General features: G+C 47.7%; 2 protein-coding genes across 4 annotated transcripts in view; one reads left to right on the top strand and one right to left on the bottom strand.

Annotated features, from left to right (window-relative positions):
* The window catches only part of CES5A (carboxylesterase 5A), a 156,076-nt gene extending 147,824 nt beyond the window's left edge, over window positions 1-8,252 (bottom strand). The window contains exon 1 of one of the 2 annotated variants that reach the window (XM_059667997.1): window positions 6,592-8,252. The gene's annotated coding sequence lies outside the window, so the exon portion shown is untranslated. The remainder of the gene's footprint in view (window positions 1-6,591) is intronic. The other variant, XM_059668000.1, reaches the window with a different exon arrangement.
* Window positions 8,253-8,419: 167 nt separating this feature from the next.
* GNAO1 (G protein subunit alpha o1) overlaps window positions 8,420-19,962 on the top strand; it is a 115,959-nt gene continuing 104,416 nt past the window's right edge. The window contains exons 1-2 of one of the 2 annotated variants that reach the window (XM_059668011.1): window positions 8,420-9,368; window positions 9,597-9,639. In XM_059668011.1, coding sequence (XP_059523994.1) covers window positions 9,251-9,368; window positions 9,597-9,639 — 161 coding nt within the window. In that variant the 5' untranslated portion in view covers window positions 8,420-9,250. The remainder of the gene's footprint in view (window positions 9,369-9,596; window positions 9,640-19,962) is intronic. The other variant, XM_059668010.1, reaches the window with a different exon arrangement.

The raw sequence follows: 19,962 nt of genomic DNA, 5'->3' as shown, positions 1-19,962 counted from the left end.
GTACCCAGTGGTCAGTGTCAGACCATACTAGATTACAACTCTTCACATCCATAAGCAACACACTGATGGGGCAAACTCTGAGCACCAAAGCCCCACTGAAGCAAGTCCTGCTCCATAGCGGTGTCTCCTGCACAGCAGCTCCCCCACGGTAGTCACAGCTGATCCTCACAGCCAATTGGCCTGGAGGTCAATTCCTCCCAGTGACACCAACAGCAATCAAGTCTCAACTACAACAAGACTGTGCTCTCAGCCCACAAAGGGGTGCACCTAGAGCTCCCAGCTTAGGTGACTGGAGGGCTGAGCCACTACACAAAGCCACTCTACCAACCCAAAGAGACACAGCAGCTCTACCCAATACACAGACACAAACACAGGGAAGCAGCCAAAATGCGGAGACAAAGAAACATGTCACAAATGAAAGAAATGGAAGAAAACAAACTACTGGATATAGAGCTCAAAACCATAGTTATAAGGTTGCTCAAGAATCTCCTAGAAACCTCCAAAAAATGGAAAAGGACCAGTTAGAAATTAAGCATACACTGACTGAAATAAAGAATAATATACAGGGATTCAACAGTAGAGTAGAGGATTCTGAGAATCAAATCAACGATTTGAAATATGAGGAATTAAAAGATACCCAACCAAAAGAGCAAAAAGAAAAAAAAATCCAAACTTATGAAGATAGTGTAAGAAGCCTCTGGGACAACTTCAAGTGTACCAACATTCGCATTATGGGGGTGCCGGAAGAAGAGAGAGCAAGATATTGAAAACCTATTTGAAGAAATAATGACAGAAAACTTCCCCTACCTGGTAAAAGAAATAGACTTACAAGTCCAGGAAGCACAGAGAACCCCAAACAAGAGGAATCTAAAGAGGACCACACCAAGACACATCATAATTAAAATGCCAAGGGCTAAAAACAAAGAAAGAATCTTTAAAGCAGCAAGAGAAAAGCAGTTAGTTACCTACAAGGGAATGCCCATACGACTGTCAGCTGATTTCTCAATAGAAACTATGCAGGCCAGAAGGGAGTGGCAAGAAATATTCAAAGTGATGAATAGCGAGGACCTACAACCAAGATTACGCTACCCAACAAAGCTATGATTTAGAATTGAAGGTCAGATAAAGAGCTTCACAGACAAGAAAAAGCTAAAGGAGTTCATCAGCACCAAACCAGTATTATATGAAATGTTGAAGGGTATTCTTTAAGAAGAGGAAGACGAAGAAAAAGATACAAAATACGAACAAAATGGCAATAAATACATACCTATCAACAACTGAATCTCAAAATCAAAATAAACAAATAAGAAATCTAATGAACAGAATAAACTGGTGAATAAAATAGAATCAGAAGCATGGAAATGGAACAGACTGACCATTCTCAGAAGGAAGGGAGGTGAGGGGCGGAAAGAGATTAAACAAAGATCTTATATGTATATATGCATTACCTATGGACGCAGACAATAAGGTGGTGAAGGCCTGGGGCAGGGCTAGAACTGGGTGGACGGGGGCAATGGGGAGGGGTGGGAAAGAGGAACATCTGTAATACTCTCAACAATAAAGATTTTTTTAAAAAAAACCCAAAGGATCAAATCAAACACTGTTGAGAGATTGCTATAATTCAAAGATCAGAGGCTATATGTACCTTGATGGTCAGGGATCGTGTGTGTTATACTTAACAGTGTATTCCCAGCACCTAACACAGAGTCTGGCACACAGTAAACAATAAACATGCATTACATAAATGAAGGCAATGATAGGGAAAATATTCTTATCACTATTTTTTGCTGAGCATATGTATGGGGGGGATAAAGCTAAGTATAGAAGTGGAGCAGAAATGGGAGAGAAGGAAAGAATGATTGGTGTCCCTCCGTTCCTGGAAGAGAAGAAGAGGTTCTGAAGTAACACAAACAAACAAACAAAAGGATAATCAAATTGATGAATTCCAAAAATCTACCCTTTTTCTTTCCCTGCTCCATTCATCCCACCTCTCAATCCAGGATCCCACCATTGACTTTTTTTTTAAGATTGCCTTTGGACATTCATCTCATTAATTTCAATCATTGTCTGCCTTTACATTCAGTGTGAGGTGTGTATATGCCCTCTCTTTGGGCATTCCCAACAGTGCTGTTTTTCATTTACATTGGATGTAAGCAGTTCAAAGTCCTCCCTCCTCCATTTCCTTTGCTCTTCTCTCAGTCTTCTCCCCAGGCTACCGTGGTCTTGGGGAAAGACAGCTGACGGCAGGGGCAGCTCCAGAACATCAGTTCAGTTCTTGTTCTACTTCCAGCTCTGAATTGATTCAAGCTAAAAGTCCTATGGGAGAGGCGTCCGGTAGAAAATACATCTCTTTCTGAATTGCTCTTCTTCAATTTTACAGAAGTATTCACCACACACATAGGAATGTCATAAAAATGTTTTCCTCTGCCGCAGAGGTCAGGGTTTTGCAGGCCTTTGGGGAGCAGATAACACACTCAAATGTCAGCTCAACTGAAGAACCATGTTACCCCACCAGAACGCCATGTTCTTGGTACTTGGCAGACTGGAAACGCCCCAACCACGTGCACTTGAGAGGATGCAGCCCGGTCACAAAATTAAGCCAGTTTCGTCTGATCAGACACTTTTTTAATCTTCTTCTAGATCAGTGGTTCTCAACCTTCTGGCCCTTTAAATACAGTTCCTCATGTGGTGACCCAACCATAACATTATTTTCGTTGCTACTTCATCACTGTCATGTTGCTACTGTGATGAATCGTCATGTAAACATCTGATATGCAGGATGGTCTTAGGCGACCCCTGTGAAAGGGTCGTTCGACCGCCAAAGGGGTCGAGACCCACAGGTTGAGAACCGCTGTTCTAGATTAAGGTTTGAATTAATTGATAGCCTCGCCCTCCCACCACTCACACTTGTTACGGCCAACTCAAACTGGTTTTAACTGGGTTCAGACAAAATTCACCTACTCTTGGCTTTCACAAATATAACTGACAGGAACAAACAAAAACATTCCTATTTGTTAAGACCAATGCAAAAATCAGACTTTGGACCTTGCAGCTTGAGAAGACTAATGAGATAATGTCTCAAATGTGTTGGAGCTGCATGTGCGAAAGGCTCTGTGGAGATAGGAAATAAGATAAATAATTCAAGAAACCCTTTGTGTCAGGAAATCTGTCTTCTGGAGGATTTAATAAGTTTTAAATAAATATTTTACAAATGTGTACCTGCTCATCTTATGTCAATGCCAGCCCCGTTAGGTTGAAAAGTACTATTATTCTCATTATAACAAATAAGGATCTTGGTTTCTCATGAAGGAGTTTCCAAGGAAATTACAACAGGGACCAAGGCTGTTAAGTAAAGCCCTCTTACTAAGCTAAAGCTTCCAACTTCAATTTCAGCTCTTGGTCAGTCCTACCAATTTGAAAGCTCAAGTCCTAGCCCTTTCCAACGTCCCACTCCATTCGAGCCAAGTGCATCCTTGTGGAATTCTCTTACTACCCTACATTGAGGAAAACCATGAAGCACACCCAACCCACGTGGGGGTTCTTGTACCATCAGAATACAACAACTAAGGCTGTTGTTCAACTCTTAAGAATGACCACATAATGGACTTCAACAATTTAAGAGCTCAATTCAATTACCTGCGAGCCTTAATCTGCCCCTTTATTCAAGTCCCTTCATTTGAAAGTACACGAAACCTTTTTTCTTCCCCTGACATCTTTTATTCCTATTATAAAGAAACTCACTTATTTTTATAAACTCTACAAAATAACAAATGAGACACAAAACTTAGCAAAGAATTTTCTGATGGGAACTTCAAAAACGTCTGCTTTTCTCACATGCTTCTAAATACCAATACATCTCGCATCTGTGCATTTAAAACCAGTGCGGTTTCGCACGTCAGAACCTTCCTTGAAAACATCCATTACCTTTTTTTAACTCACCCAATCTTAAACTTTTTCTAGAATCACCACGTCCCAAAATTTCTATCAGAAAAAATCGAAGAGTTTCAGAGCGGGGAAGAACTTAAATAGGTGACTTGATGTAGCCCTTGCTTAGAGCCAGGTGAATTTAATTTAGAAGTATTCAAAATGAGGACCTCTGGCCATGCTTAGCCTTTTGGGATACACACAGAGTGAAAAGGTAACTCCTTCACCTCAACGGAGTTTGCAGTCCACTGAGGTGTTTCTCAAAGGGCAGGGGTATCACACGAAGGAGAAGGTCTGACTGTAAAAATGAACATTTCCAGGCTCCACCTCAGACTTACTGATTCAGGCGCAGGGCCCAGAAATCTGCATTTTTAAAAGTACCCCCGCGTAATTCTTATGAACAATGACATTTGAGAACCACTAATTCAGTAAGTCTGAGAGGTGTGCACAAAAGACTATCAGTCAGAGAAGTGCTGAATATGGGTAAAATAGGGGGCCTTCTAGTGACAGAAAACAAATCTTTGATCATCATCTGCCCTCATCAATGCCAGATATTTATCACGAAACACAAAGTCATATACTAGTCTTACCCAGACATTCTAAATGATATTCACCATTAAGTTAGATTGTGAACTATCAATTTCATAATAGAAACCCTTCGCGCAGAAAACTAAAATCTCCAGTGATCCACCATTCTCCCTAAAATGTCTAATTCACTTGACATTTAGTTTGATTTCATTTGGCTCATGAACCACACATGTTAGCCTATTTTCTTCCCATGACGGTAGTGTTCATAAGGAGTGGTGATTTGCATAATTTTTTCCTTTGGCAGAAATACAAAACACACACACACACACACACACACACACACACACACACACACCAATTAACCTTTTTTTTAAAAAAAAGTTGAATTGAGAAGCATGTGAGATATTGGATTTTAAGAAAGTAAGCTCTGAGCAAAAGTAGTTGACACATACAGATTCTGTTTAAGCCCCTCCCCCCATGTTGTACGCAGAAAAATCACCTGGGGAATGGCTAGTCATGCGGACTGCAGAAGAGTCTGGCTTGGTAAGACAGGTGACAACCTTTAACAAACACACGGATCCTCCCGTGAATGGTTTTGAGAGAACATTCCAGGGATTTCAAGATTTCTCGAATCCAAGCTCATATCTGAACCTCTCTTTGAGTTTAAATCAATAGATTAAACACCACAGATTGTCAATACACACATATTTAATTAAAGTAATAACAAACGGGAACAAATAAGGAAAGTCAGCTCATCTCCTGACAGCCACTTTCTGTAAGTCAGAGCTGGAGGATCTTGCTTATGACATAAATTCCTTCCTCCTGAATTAAGAGCCACCTGCACTAAAAAAAAAAAAAAAGGCAACCTAATGTAGGCTTTTGCCATTGTTCCTTTTAGAGAGCACATAAAATATTCTAATTACCTTTTAAAAATAAAAAATGTGTTGAACAATGTGTGTGGGGGCAAGGAGGAAAGTTGACTGAGGGTGGAGTAAATGAGCCTTATGCTCTGGCCAACAGCAATGATCAGAGAAATACAATTCTGAAGATCATATAAAATAAAACCAAACGAATTTGATCATTCCTGAGGTTAGGACTGTCATTTCCCTATCCCTCCAGGAATTAATTGTGGACAGATATTGGGGTATTAGCTAATGACTAATAACTCACAGAAAAACGGGGATGTTCTCATCCTCACTTCCTTTGGGGGGACCAGGATACAATCGGGTCCTAGGATTGGGATGCTCTATGTATTTATGTAACACGCTATTTTTCAAATAGTCCACAAACCTGTAAAAGGAGCCCTGGCTTATGACTTAATAATGACCACGTGATCTCACATAAGCTCTTCAACCCTCCCCCCAGAGGCTCAGTCTTTTCAGCTGTAAAATAGGTACGTACACGGGGTCAACCTGGATTCATGGTCTAACTTCTTCCCACTCAGCCAGGATGCTCCCCACACCACAGGGCCGAACTGAGGTGTATTTGAGAGGCTCACATGAGATCATTTTTATAAAAGCGCTCGGCTAGCTGTGAAGCACTGGACGGACAAAGAGGATTGTTATCAGTCTTTTATGAACCCCAGCGATAAAGATGCAAAGTGACCCAGAAAAGGACAGCAGGGTAGACAAACCTGAAATACAACGTCTAGAAGAGCCTAGAACATTCCTCCGTACCCAGTAGGTAGGTGGGTGCTTTTTAAGGACCGAGTGAATAAAGAGAAACACACACACACACAAAATAGGTTTTTGTCTCTACCAGACCAGGTATGATACCAAGAAAGAATACCTAAAATCAAGGATAGTTTGATTCAACCAAACAAGCCACAATGCCCCTTCAGCCGTGGGCAAACTACGGCCCGCGGGCCGGATCCGGCCCGTTTGAAATGAATAAAACTATTGAAAAAAAAGACCGTACCCTTTTATGTAATGATGTTTACTTTGAATTTATATTAGTTCACACAAACACTCCATCCATGCTTTTGTTCCGGCCCTCCGGTCCAGTTTAAGAACCCATTGTGGCCCTCGAGTCAAAAAGTTTGCCCACCCCTGGCTTAGATCTTAAGAATTACTTGATACGAAAGAGCATTAAAATATAAAATATAACCCACCACCTGCCAAGAAATGGATATAGTCTTACCTTTTCAGGCTTTCAAATGTAGTCTTGTAGGGATAGAAGAGTCTTGGTGAGGTTGCTGAATTTTTTCCCTGTTATCTGATAGATCTGCATAACCATCCTAGCAAATTTAGGAGGAAATAAATCCTATTGGATGTTGGGTACCTTAGCTTTGTTTTTGATCTGGAAACTGACTTCCAGTGACACCCTAATTTTAAGCAAACCAGATTTATCCCCTAAGCTCCCCTCTAAGCATACACACAGAAGAAAACTGGCCTGCAGGTAGGGGGTGGGGGGTGGGAGGAGAGATGGAGAAGAAGTTATTTACTTTCTAAAACAACTCTTTCTGAGCCCTTTGTCAAATTCCTAGAAAAGTAGAATGTGGCTCAAATTTAGATATTCAAATTGCATTACACACCACTTTTGACATAGCTATTTGTGTAGAATGCGGCAAACCCACACTGAGAAATAACAAATTTAAAAATTCAGGGGGAAAAAAATGTTTTCTTCTGGGTGGGCCTGAACTCCACCCCCCCCATCCCCCTCCCCCCATTGCAAATGTATTTTTATGCTGGGTAACATTTCCAAAACAGGGGTGTGTGTGTGTTCTATTGTTGAAATGAAACAAACAAGTTTGCTTTCAGAGTCATAGAAATGCCCAGCTATTAGAACACACGTTTTCCCCTGGCCGCTTGCCTCTCCTGTCCCCAGGCAACCTTTCCATTTGGCCCCTCGCTCTGGGAGGTCCCCTGGGGCTGTCTGGTGGAACTGATTTTTTGGTGCAGTGAGAACTAGCTTCTTCAAAATCTCAAAGAGACCACCCAGAACATGGCTGATGTTTGGCAAATGTGTACGTGTTTCCTCAGGACACTGAGTAACTGACCCGCCTTTCTGGGTCTTCTATTTGCAAGAAGAAAATAGATGGGGAATTTTTTTTTTTTTTTTGAAGACGAGGCAAGGGAGAAAATCTATTCAAAATTCACCTTATGAATTTGTGTTTGGGGAAGGGGCAGGGCAAGAGAAATCAGGGCAAAGACCTCCACCAAGCTAAAGCGTCTGGGACGAGCAAGAGCGCTTCAGCTCTGCGTTAGGGAGGGAGCACCTGCTAGCAGCTCGCTCCCTGGCCAACCTGGCGCTTCCCTCCCCAAGCTCCCCAGGGCGGGGCTGCCCCAGCACGGACACCTCGGGGGTCGGGAGGCCGGGGCTAGAGGACAGGCCTGGCTTTGTCTCCTACTGTGTGCCTCTCTCCGCACCGCCACACTACGTGCTCCAGCAATGTTTGCGGGGCGCAGGAAGCGAGAATTGCGCCTCTGCCCCCGCGCCTCTAAGGCGAACTATCAGGCACGCAGGCTGCCTCCGACCCACAGTCTCCTCACGTTGGCTGAGGTCACCCGGCCTCGGCGGCCAGGGAGCAACCGCGAAGGCGAGCCGCCGGAGCCAAGATGGAGAGGAAGCCGGAGAGGGAGAGGGCGGCGCGGGGCGCGGGGCGCGGGCCGGGAGGCCCACCTGCCGGCCGCGGAGGCGGCCCAGCCCCGCGCTCCCATTGACACCGAGGCCGGCGCCACCCGAGCGCGGGGCGGGGAGGGGACGCGGCGCGCGCCCGGCCCAGGCCCCGCCCCCGCCCGGGCCCGCACGCGCCCACCCGGGGAGCCGCGGGCCCCGCGGGAAGCGGTGGGGGTGCGGGGAGCGCGGGGGGGGGGTGGGAAGGACGCGCCGCGCGCGCGCTCCCGCCGGCTGACGCGGGCCCGGGCGCGCGCCCCCCCCCCGCCCGCCCCCGCCCCTCCCGGTCCCCGGGGCCGGCGCGCGTCTCTGCTGACGTCAGCGGGCGGACGGGCGTGCGGGGTGCGCAGAGCCGCTGGCGCACCGCGCGCGGCGCTCGCCCCCTCCCCCGCCCGGGCTGTGGCGCGCGCGCTCGCCGGCCCTCCCTGCATTTTTTTCCCTCCCCTCCCTCCCAGCCTCTCTCTCGCTCCCTCTCTCCCCTCCGAGCTCCCGGCTGCCCGCGGCTCGCTCGCGCTCTCCGGTCTCCGGTCGGCTCCGGGCGATGCGAGCGCTGCGAGCCAGCGCCGCCGCCTCCCGCTAGAGACCTGTCCCCCGGGCCGGCCCCCGGCCCAGCCCTGCCCAGCGCGCGGGGGTCGGCGAAGGCGCCGCGGACGCACCGACGGCTGAGGATCGGCGATGCACATGCACTAGCAGCACCCCCTAACTCACTCCCTCCACGCGCCGCCGCCGCCGCCGCCTCCTCCTCCTCCGGCAGCAGCGGCAGAAGGACCCACCCTGCCCCCCACCCCACCCTCCGCCGGCTCCGGCTGCGGCTCCTGCCTCGACTATTATTTTATTTATTTTGGGTTGTGCACCAGCCTCCGTGCCTGCAGCCCGCGCCTCCTCGGACCGCGGGCTCCTCCTGCCTCGGCGCCCGAGCCCCAGACCCCGGCCACCCTCGCCTCGACACCCCCAGAGCCCCGCCAGCTGCCGCGAGTCTCCGCTGCTAGAATCTTGTGAGCGGCTGTCATTTGGGGGGGCTCTGGTTTCCCGACATTTTTGTTTTCAGCCAAAGGGAGGAGAATAGCGAGATTTTTTGTCCCCCTTTGAGCCCAGGCTCTGCTCTCTGGGGGGGTGGGGGGCGCGCCGAGCCGGGGAGCCGTGCCAGCCGAGTCGTGCGGGCTGTGGCAGGGAAGGGGCCGCCATGGGATGTACTCTGAGCGCCGAGGAGAGAGCCGCCCTCGAGCGGAGCAAGGCGATTGAGAAAAACCTCAAAGAGGATGGCATCAGCGCCGCCAAAGACGTGAAATTACTCCTGCTGGGTAAGGACTGGGCTGACACCCCATCCCCCGACCCGGGCCGCTCCGCACCCCCCTCCGCAAGCTCCCGCACCCCATTCGCGCCCGGGGACACCTGGTCCCGGAGGTGGCATCACCAGGTGCCAAGATCGCCCACCCTCTCGCATGCCTTACCCCCCGCCCCCCCCCCACCCTCTACCCCGTTCCCCTAAACTGACACTGACCAGTTTCCCCCCCTGTCTGTCCCAACAGGGGCTGGAGAATCAGGAAAAAGCACCATTGTGAAGCAGATGAAGTAAGTCCCTGTGGCACTGGTACTTTTATTAAGAATTATTTTTTATCTTTGGTATTACCTTGCTCACTCCACATTGCTCTCCAGGCCCGGTTTTTGATTCGTGTACACACACACACACACACACACACACACACACACACCTGGATTTGACTCCCCTCCCCCACTCACTCCCTTGGTTCTGGGTCCCTCGCCCCAACTGCCTGGGTGGGCGGTTTTTTCTTGGGAGGGGGAGACAGGGAGAGCTTGTAGTTGTATGAATGACAGTGTCCGCCATATTGATCAGGACATCACACTATTGGCATGGTTATGATCATTACTCTTGCTTGTGGGGTGTTTCCTGTGTATCACTGCCTCCATTTCTGTCTCTATGTCTCTGTTTCCTTCTGTTTCTCACTCCTCCCCCCCTCCACCCCTTACCCCCACCCCCTACTCTACATCCATAATCCCATCTCCCCAGCTCTTCTCCTGGGGCAGTGATTTTGAACTTGGCTAAACATGAAGGGGACCCAGCCCTAGATTGCTGGGGTGGAGGATCAAATGTTTGCTGTTCATGGATTTGGTGCTGAATTGGGAGGCTGTGGTTCTGCGCCCCCCCCCCCTTTTCCCCCAAGAAAAGAGAATGAGGGATAGGGGAAGGGGTGTGTGGTAGGGGAGGGGTGCGTGTCCAAGTGGATGTGACTGGCACTGGGATCTAAGGCCGAGGTGGAAAGGGGAGGAGGGCTGCGAGGCTGAATGCCCGCCCCTTGCTGCCCCCCGCCTTCACCCACTCTCCCCGCGTTTGCTGTCCTAACACTGGCAGCTTTCCTTCACGCTATGGCCTTTATCAGTGTATTTATTTACAGTCTGCATCAGCCGTGTTCCGTGTAATCTACCCACAATGCGGACTTCAGGCCCCACTTGCCACCGCCCCCTTCTGCCTCAGCTATCAGTTTCCCCTCCTTAATTAACTGGGGGTGGATTTGAGTGATGGTGGAAAATTAAAACAAAATGGGATATTCCTTCCCTTCCCCACTTTCTCAGCAAGGAGCCTCGCCCCTCCTTCCCACTCTCGGGCTTGCTTCTTGCCCCATCCCTGGCAGTTTGAACCCACAGGCAGGCTGCTTGGGGAGGGGGGTGGCCTGCAGAGAAGGGGTGCGCCCTCCTGGTCTCCTGACCCCGCTGCTTCCGTTGACCTGTCAGTTCCGGATGGAGGGGTTCGTTAAGACCATTTAGCGAGGATTCCACGTCTCTTTGCTGTGACACCTTCGTGCACACCCAGCTCCTAATTAGGGGTTGCTGTGCAGTAAACAAAAATGATTATTTTTCAACCTGACAGAATAGCCGAAGTAATTGCACCCCGTTTGGAAAACAAGGGAAAATAAAAACCCCTTTCGTGGAAAGGTGGGTGGGAGACGGAGCGTGCTTGCGGTTTCAGAAACAAGATGCAAAAATTCTTGCATGTGTAACAGGCATGACAAGCGGGTTCTAGGCGGCGCCATGATGGTAGGGAGTAGCGACTTGGAGACAATTTTCCCCGTCTGCTTGACATGTTCTTATTTTGTTCGGGAGGCCCCTGGGACTTTCTGTGCAAAGGGCCCCTCGGCTCGCCGCACCCCTCTGAGTCACGGGTAATTTGGCCTGGGGCTTCTCTGGGGCTTTTGCAACACAAATGGATGGGGAGGCGGGGCCTGGGGAATTGCTCTTTGCAACCAGGAGCATGTTGCATCTGCCGGGAGCCCTCGCGGGTCGGTCAGTGCAAGCAGAGCCACCCCTTTCTCGCCAGGGAGGGTATTTTAAAAGTTCAGAAGACTGTAATCGGCAATGGCGGGCTCAGAGCCCTGTAGAAGCCCAGGCCACCAGCTGCAGGAGCGAGGTGATGTTTCAGGCGTTGCGAGTGGTGGACAGCGCCCAGCCGAGGCCGGAAAAGTCGATGGGGCTCAGCTCGGCAGTGTTCGGCAAGGCTCGGCGCCGGCTGGGTGCGGGGCTCGGAGGGACTCGTTGATGTTCGGCACCGAGTCGGGGGCCTGGCGGAGAGAGCCGAGATGCTTCCTAGGGGGCCGAAGGCATTCGGAAGGCTCCGGGAGGAGCGAGAAGAAAGCTGGTGGTATGCTAGAGTCTGCAAATTAACTTTGCATCTGCCAAATCAACTCCTTACCTGGTTTTCTTAAACATGCCCCATAAATTAGGTTGGTATAATAAGAAGTTTAAAAATATACACTGAGTCCCCCAAAGGGCACCTAGCCTTTTTTATTCAAAGATAGCAGAGCTCTCTGAGGAAATAGGTGTGCCATTTTAGAATGAAAATTCCTAATTATGTGCTGGGGCAGGAAATCTTAAATGAAGGCTGTATGTAGACTTCCCTGGGAAAGTCCTACGTGTCTCATATTTGGTTACATTTGGGGAGGAGAGGGGGCGGGGAGAGGACCACCCTAAGCTTTTGATGTTTGAGATGGTTAAATCATACGTCCGAGCATTTCTTTTCCCTGCACCCCTCCCCCCATTTTGTCACTCACAGGACACCTTTTTGGAGAAAAATTTCCAGCAAGACTGAGATTTTGTAGGCAAAAGTATTACTTTTTTTTTTTTTTTTTTAAGAAAATACAACTCTCTTCAGGAAATCGGCTACGTTTGCTCAAAAGGTCAGTCAGAGAGATTTCTGGCCCATGTGAATTTTGCTACAAGGGACCCTGGTGGCCTATCTTGAAGCCTTCATGAATGGCAGCTTTTTCTGTAAGCCCTCCCGCTTGGCTTGAAATAAATTAGATCAGGGCCTGGTGCCAAGCTGGATGCAGGACTTGTTTTATTAACCACAAAATGTGGGATCGGTGTCACTGTATCCTAGTGACAAATTCTTTTGAGTTCTCCCATGCAGAGATGATTTTTCCTGATCACCACTTGGCTGAGCATCACTTGAGTCGGGAGAATTGAACTGTGGGTGGGGCTGGGCCTGAAAATCTAGGTGGCATTTACAGAAAGCAATTTCGGACTTGCCTGTGCAGTACCATCTGTGACCAACCTGTCAGGCCATCCATATGAGTTCACTGGGTTGCAGTTTTATGGTACCTGGGTGGATGAAATTAGAGAGTTCTCCATGGGTGACATCCTACGACAGTGATGGCGAGCCTATGACACGCGTGTCAGAGGTGACACGCGAACTCTTTTTTTTTGGTCGATTTTTCTTTGTTAAATGGCATTTAAATATATAAAATAAATATCAAAAATATAAATCTTTGTTTTGCTATGGTTGCAAATATCAAAAAATTTCTATATGTGACACGGCACCAGAGTTAGGGTTTTTCAAAATGCTGACACGCCGAGCTCAAAAGGTTCGCCATCACTGTCCTAGGAGAACTCAGTGATTTCCTAATGGGGTCTGCGACTTAGTAGCTCCACCTGTTGGATAGAGGGGAAGACCATGGGGATTCAGACATCACCAGATCCTTTTTAACCAGCATTTCCAGAGGAGCCAGGAGCCATTCCATTCAGCCGATGTTGTCATCCATGTTGTAAAACGCTAATTAGAAGAAGGACTAGGCTTCCACATACACCTGTAATAACTGGAGTTGTATGATAAAGGACCGGCTGGCACATGCTGCTTACCACACGTGTCAACACCTGCATCAGCCTAGGAACCTTGCAGGGAGACTGACTTTGGGGGTTATTCTGCTTGATGCATGTTTTAATGGGAAACTTGCATCCACTTTAGAGATGTCACTATTAGGCTGTCCTTTTAAAAGCCTGGTTCTTAATACTTCATTAAAACTTTCATTTGAACACAGCTTTCTGGGTTTTATTGCACTTGTGTATGTGGTTGTGAACTCGTGTTTGGGAGCTATGTGTCAGACAATCCCAAACATTTTAGTGCATTTTATAACAGTTTTCAGAAGTAAACACTGATCATTGAGACAGCACAAATATAATTTCACACGTACCATGAGTAATCAGTGTCCTTTTCTACGTGTGGCATTTTAAATAATTTTGCTTACTTGGAGGTTGTGGCCTCACCCATGATAAAACCTCATCTTTTTTCCTCTAATATTTTTATTTAATTGAGTTGAGAGATAGAGGAAGGGAGAGGGAGAGGGAGAGAGAAAGAAACATTGATCCGTTGCCTCCCTTACGTGCCCCGACCAGGGATCAAACCTGAAACCTGGGTATATGTCCTGACCAAAAGTCGAACCCATGACCCTTTGGTACATGGGATGACGCTCCAACCAATCTAGCTATACTGGCCAGGGCCAACCTCACCATATTTGCGATCAATGGGGCTCTTTTAGTTATTCAGACTAATCAAGATTCTAAAATAGTTCATTTTATTTAATTACCAAAACCTTTACAAAGAAATCTCTTTTAAAAATTCTATTTCAGCCCCAGCTGGTTTGGATCAGTGGATAGAGCATCAACCTGTGAACTGAAGGGTCCCAAGTTCAGTTCTGGTCAAGGGCACATGCCCTGGTTGTAGGCTCTATTCCCAGTAGGGGGCGTGCAGGAGGCAGCCAGTCAGTGATTCTCTCTCATCATTGATGTTTCTATCTCTCTCTCCCTCTCCCTTCCTCTCTGAAATCAATAAAAAATATTTCTTTTAAAAAAAGAATTCTATTTTATGAAGTATCGAATCAACTGAGTATCACTTTAAGTGACTTCCCGTTCTGAACAAATAGTAACAACTACACTTTGGCCCTCTACCTGATGAAAATGTAAAATGAACTGTGGCGTTGCCATGGGCACCACAGTTTGCCCTCATTTGAGGTGTTGGGTTTTCTGCGATGTCCTGGCCAGGCTGTCTGTCTCTGGAACATGTAAGTGGGTTTTTAGGAAGATAGAGATTTCTAAAGTGACGGTGAGGCGTGGCCTTCTAGCTGCTATGCTGTGCTTGACATAAATGGACACAGTAAATGGAGCGCTTTGGATGTGTGCTCAGTGCTATTGTAAAGCAGATTTAAGGATTTGCCTGATAAAGACATCTTGCTCATACCAACATCCCAGCCCCTTATACTTACAATGGAGTATGATTCCCAGGACAGACCCCACCCTGTCAGGGAAGGCAGCCTTAAGATGTCACTTGCAGCCAGAAGCTGGTGGTTCTCTCCTCCCAGCTCACCCGGGTATTGTAATTAGGGTGTCTCCTGTTTGGCTTGGGTTCCGGGCAAGCCTGTGTTCATTCAACACACCCCTCCCCTATTCAGCACCTACTAAGTGGTAGACATGAGTGGAGGCGAACAGCAACGTGCAGCACTTACTCCATAAAAGTGCAGCTGTCGGAAAGGGCGTTTCCTGCACATCCCCAAAGGGTCCCCTGCTGCGAGCCACTCTGCTAGATCTGCGGACTTGTTATTGCTGCAGTCCTCCCCTTGGCTGCTTTGCTCCCCTCGCTGCCTCCCCTCCCCATGTTTATTCAAACGGACGCATCTTGCTCTCTGGAGACAGCGTGAGCGCGAACAGAATGTCAGATCAAGTAGCAGATGAGCTCTCCTTTGCTGATGGATGGTGCTCTCTCTCTCTCTCCTTACTGTTCACTGAGCTGTAAATACCATCAGACCTTCCTGCCAGAAGAGTAACCAACAGTCCACCTGATCTCCTAAGGCAGTGATGGCGAACCTATGACACGCGTGTCAGAGGTGGCGCGCGAACTCTTTTTTTGGTTGATTTTTCTTTGTTAAATGGCATTTAAATATATAAAATAAATATCAAAAATATAAGTCTTTGTTTTACTATGGTTGCAAAGGTCAAAAAATTTCTATATGTGACACGGCACCAGAGTTCAGTTAGGGTTTTTCAAAATGCTGACACGCCGGGCTCAAAAGGTTCGCCATCACTGTCCTAAGGCATCAGCTATGGAATTTGGAGCCTCGCTTACCTGTTGGGTTCTGAAATGGAACCTGTCTGCTCGCGGAACGTGGTGTTGCTGATGAGATGAAACGGATGAGGTTTTATGGGGGATTGCCATGACTCAGAAGGAATCCAGAATTCCTGTTCTCTCTGTGTGGGGACAGTTTGGATTTACCGCGCCTAGAATCAGAGTCGTCTTGTTTCCTTAGCCCAGGAATTCCCCAGATTATGTCGTGCTGCTTAGCGTGCCTCGTCTGCTACAGAGAGGGCACGATCACCCGGGTTTTCAGCTGCTCTCAGCGCCCTGTCTCTGTTAACACTGGAGAGTTAATATCAGTAGGAAAAGGTCCTGTTTTTCTGAAATGTGCTCAGTCCCTCTGGATGCACTTGGCCCCCTGTCTCCCAGGGTGTCTTCAGTCTCATTTCTTGTGAAGCTAGATAGACCATTATCACAAGAGCACATCTTGAGCTGAAAGACAATAGGCAAGCTGGTGAAGAGATGATTTCAGACTGGGGGTTGGGGGCGGGGCGGCGGGGGAAACCATATTGGAAAGAGTTAGGCCCAAATTTGACCCTAGCAATGAACTTTTGATTTTGAAAGAAGAAAAGTAAATGTGTGTGTGTGTGTGTGTGTGTGTGTGTGTGTACACACGTACTACATGGATTTTCAAACAGCAGATGCTATGAGAAGGGCACTTCACTCCACTTTCTTATTGATGGCATCGTCATAAAAAAAGGTTGAAGGTGTCCAGATGAACTCCATTCTAAGGATTTTTTGCAATTTGTCTCGCATTCTTATTTTATTCTGCGCCTCTCGTTTATGTACAATAGTGGTTAGAAAAGAAAGCATGCAGCCAATCAGCCACCAGCAGAGAGGGGGAGGAGAGGAAGGAATAATGGCCTATTTACTGGCTCGAAGAACTAGGTAGTTTCTTATTTAGAGAAGCAGATTAGCATGCTTCTCTAAACTCGAGACGCGATTAAGATCGTGGGCTCTGTAATCAAACTGCCTGGCTTCAAATCTCGGCTCTACCGCTAACTAGATGTGTGACCTTAAACATGATACTTAACCTTTTTGTGCCTCAGTTTCTTTGCCTGTAAAATGGGCCTGATAATAAAAATAACTACCTAATAGGGTTGCTGTGAGCATTAAATGATATAACATATGGATTGCCCTTAGAACAGTTTTCAGAAATCATATCAATGTCAGCTCCAGTTTTCATTCCTTTCATTGCTTAGCAGGTGCTGCCTTCCCATGTGGAGTTCTCTTCCCCCCCAGTATATGGGACTTAGCTGCCCTGACAGCCAGGTAGCAGGGTGCTATGGATCATGCTCATGGCTTCTTCCCCTTGCCTGCTCTGCAGCACCAGTTATATAACACACTGTGTTGTCATAAGTGATGTGACATTTTTGATGGCGCAGCTGCTTCAGCCCAGGAGGCTGGAGTGATAGGACAGAGAGGGAGAAAGAGCACTGGACCTGGAGTCGAGACAAGGGGCCCTGCCCCTGCTTCTCTGAGGGCTCTGTTTCCTCAAAAGTTGCACCAGGTCTACCCCGAGCTCCTTTCCTATCCTAAGTGGTCTACGGACTTGGGAATTACCTTCATTTTCAGGGCCTTTGAGGTCTCTGGTGCAAGGTTCTAAATATAAAAGCACCACCCAGCCAGCATGGGTCAGTGGTTGAGTATCAACCTATGAACCAGGAGCTCAGGGTTCAATTCCTGGTCAGGGCACATGGTCAGATTGCGGGCTCCATCCCCATTGTGGAGTGTGCAGGAGGCAGCCAATCAGTGATTATTCTCTTTCATCATTGATGTTTCTATCTCCCTTCTTTTCTAAAAAAAAAAATATATATATATATATATATATATATATATATATATATATATATATATTAATAATAAATAAATAAATATAAAAGCAATGATTATGGTTCCATCTTGCAGGTGTAAGGGTACTTATGAAAGCTCCTTTAAGGCCAAGATAATTGCACAAGAGCAACCTCAACCACAGAGCTTTGTCAGCCAGGAAAGTCATAGCCCGGAGAGGCATTTTGAGAAAACCACCTCTAACCAAACTTTTCATGCAGGCGTGGCTCTCTCAAACCAAAGAGGAGGATCTGAAAGTATCCTGTTCGTAAGCAACAGGGTGTTTCTGGGAAGAGAGACCCAGTGACGTGTTAGAAGGAGAAGTTTGCCTGTGGCTTCCAGCACGCTCAGAAATGGAGACAGCCCTGGCTTCCACCAGGAGGGCTGCAGGTGAAGGATCTTGCCGGGGTCCAAGTGCCGAAGATCCAGGGACTTGAGAGATTGCAGACCGGTAAAGGGGGAGGATCAGGAGAACTGGTTTTCATTTGGACTCGTTGTCTAATTTGACTGTGGGCAGGTCATTTAGTCCCTAATTCATCTCTCAATTGGGATATGGGCTTGCACTCTGGAATGTCTCGGGCCTCTTGCAGGGTTTCTAGCTCTAAGGCACAGGTAGATGCAGAGAGAAGCCTAGAAGCCTGAAATGCAGGGGGGATTGTGGGAGTATTTACCGCCCACAGCTTTTTATCTGCTGAGCCATCTTTAATTCTAATTTTCTTTACAGAGAAGAGGAAAAACATTGTACTTTTCATAGCACCAAAAAATGAAAGTAAAATACAATACTGCTGAGCTAATAGTCAGTGCGCTGAACTTGTCCCCCTACTCACTTGATTTCTCGACTGAGAATGGATGAAAGAGAAAAGGGGAGATATATGTATATAATAAAAGGCTAATATGCAAATCGACTGAACGGCGGACTGACTGGTTGCTATGACATGCACTGACCACCAGGGGGAAGGCGTTCAGGGCAGAAGCTGCCCCCGGTGGTCAGTGCGCTCCCATAGGGGGAGCACTGCGCAGTCTGAAGCCAGGCTCACGGCCACAGCAGCACTAAGGATGTCTGACTGCTGGCTTAGGCCCAGTCCCCGCGGGGAGCAGGCCTAAGCTATCAGTCGGGCATCCCCCAAGAGCTCCCGGACTGCGAGAGGGCACAGGCTGGGCTGGGGGACGCCCCCCCCCCAAGTGCACAAATTTCGTGCACCAGGCCTCTAAAATAGATAGATAGATAGATAGATAGATAGATAGATAGATAGATAGAGATATAAGGATAGGACTCCATGGTCAAGGATTTACCCTGGTTTCTCTGCCTGTGTCTTAGCCAACAGACGGTAAAATCCCCAGGCAGTAAAATCAACCCTGGGTCACCTGTCTCCAGGTCTCAGAGCACCAATGTTTATTCCACCCTGTAAGTTAACTAGGTGTTTATGCATCTGCCTTCCTTGCTAGCCTGGATGCCCCTTCCCTACCAGGCTCTCTAAAGCAGTAATGGAGACGTATTCTTGCTCATAAGACAGCACTGAGCCCAAGGTTTGGGACAAAGGAGGTACTTCGTAAATGTTAGTTGAAGGAAAGAGAGAACGAAATGAGATCCACCAGGAATGCAAACTCACGTCGACATGAGCTGGAATCAGGATGCTGGACGCCGTTGATGATCCTAGGCCAGCCGTGGGCAAACTACGGCCCGCAGGCTGGTTTGAAATGAATAAAACTATTGAAAAAAAAGACTGTACCCTTTTATGTAATGATATTTACTTTGAATTTATATTAGTTCACATTAACACTCCATCCATGCTTTTGTTCCGGCCCTCCGGTCCAGTTTAAGAACCCATTGTGGCCCTCCAGTCAAAAAGTTTGCCCACCCCTGTCCTAGGCTATGGTCATCATTTTCAATCCAATCCATCATCCTCACTTGTTTCTTCACACCAGCTTATCAGGAAATGCAGTCATCGGCTCCCTTTTACAGATGATGTGGGGCTGAGAGCAGTTCAATGGTTTGCTCAGGGCCCCACAGCAGTAAGGGACAGCAATGCATGAAGATCCCGATTTGTCTAACTCCAAAATTTATGTCCTTTCCATTCTGACCCCACACAGTTCTTACCAGACCACCACCAATGGAGCATGAGCAGGCAGGGACCCCGTACCCATGAGCAAGTGGAATGGGGGCAGCACTAGCCTTGGTTGAGGTTGGTAGCTGAGAAGGTGTTTGGTTGGTGCTGGGTTCCTTCTGAAAGTAGAGCTGGTGGCCATCATCATGTATCACATTGATTCTGATACCAGGGTGTTCCCTAACCATCCTCTGGACAGTTCCTGAAATCATTTTCCATTCCTGCCTCAGAGGCGTGGCCCATTTGTTGGTGGCAAAAGAGAGAAGCTGCCGTGAAGGTGCTGGCTTTGGTGGAAACAGGTGGCTTGGAGAGGGCTCGGGAAAGACAGGCTAGTCAGATATATCCATCCATGCAACGATTCACTCATGTGTTGATCCATCAGTGACCCCTGTCCATCCATAAGCATTTGCTGAGTGCCTCCTGTGTGCTAGACATATACATGATGTCATGGAGGTAGAGAGAAAGGTCTGTCTCTACCCTCAAGGAATTCGGCCTCAAGGAAACTACATGTGAAAGTCGCTTACACTTCAGGGCAGGAAATGC

The sequence above is a fragment of the Myotis daubentonii genome, chromosome 15, assembly GCF_963259705.1.
Source record: "Myotis daubentonii chromosome 15, mMyoDau2.1, whole genome shotgun sequence".
Classification (NCBI taxonomy): domain Eukaryota; kingdom Metazoa; phylum Chordata; class Mammalia; order Chiroptera; family Vespertilionidae; genus Myotis; species Myotis daubentonii.
The sequence above is the reverse complement of the archived record's forward strand: the minus strand, read 5'-3'. Positions and strand labels throughout refer to the sequence as shown.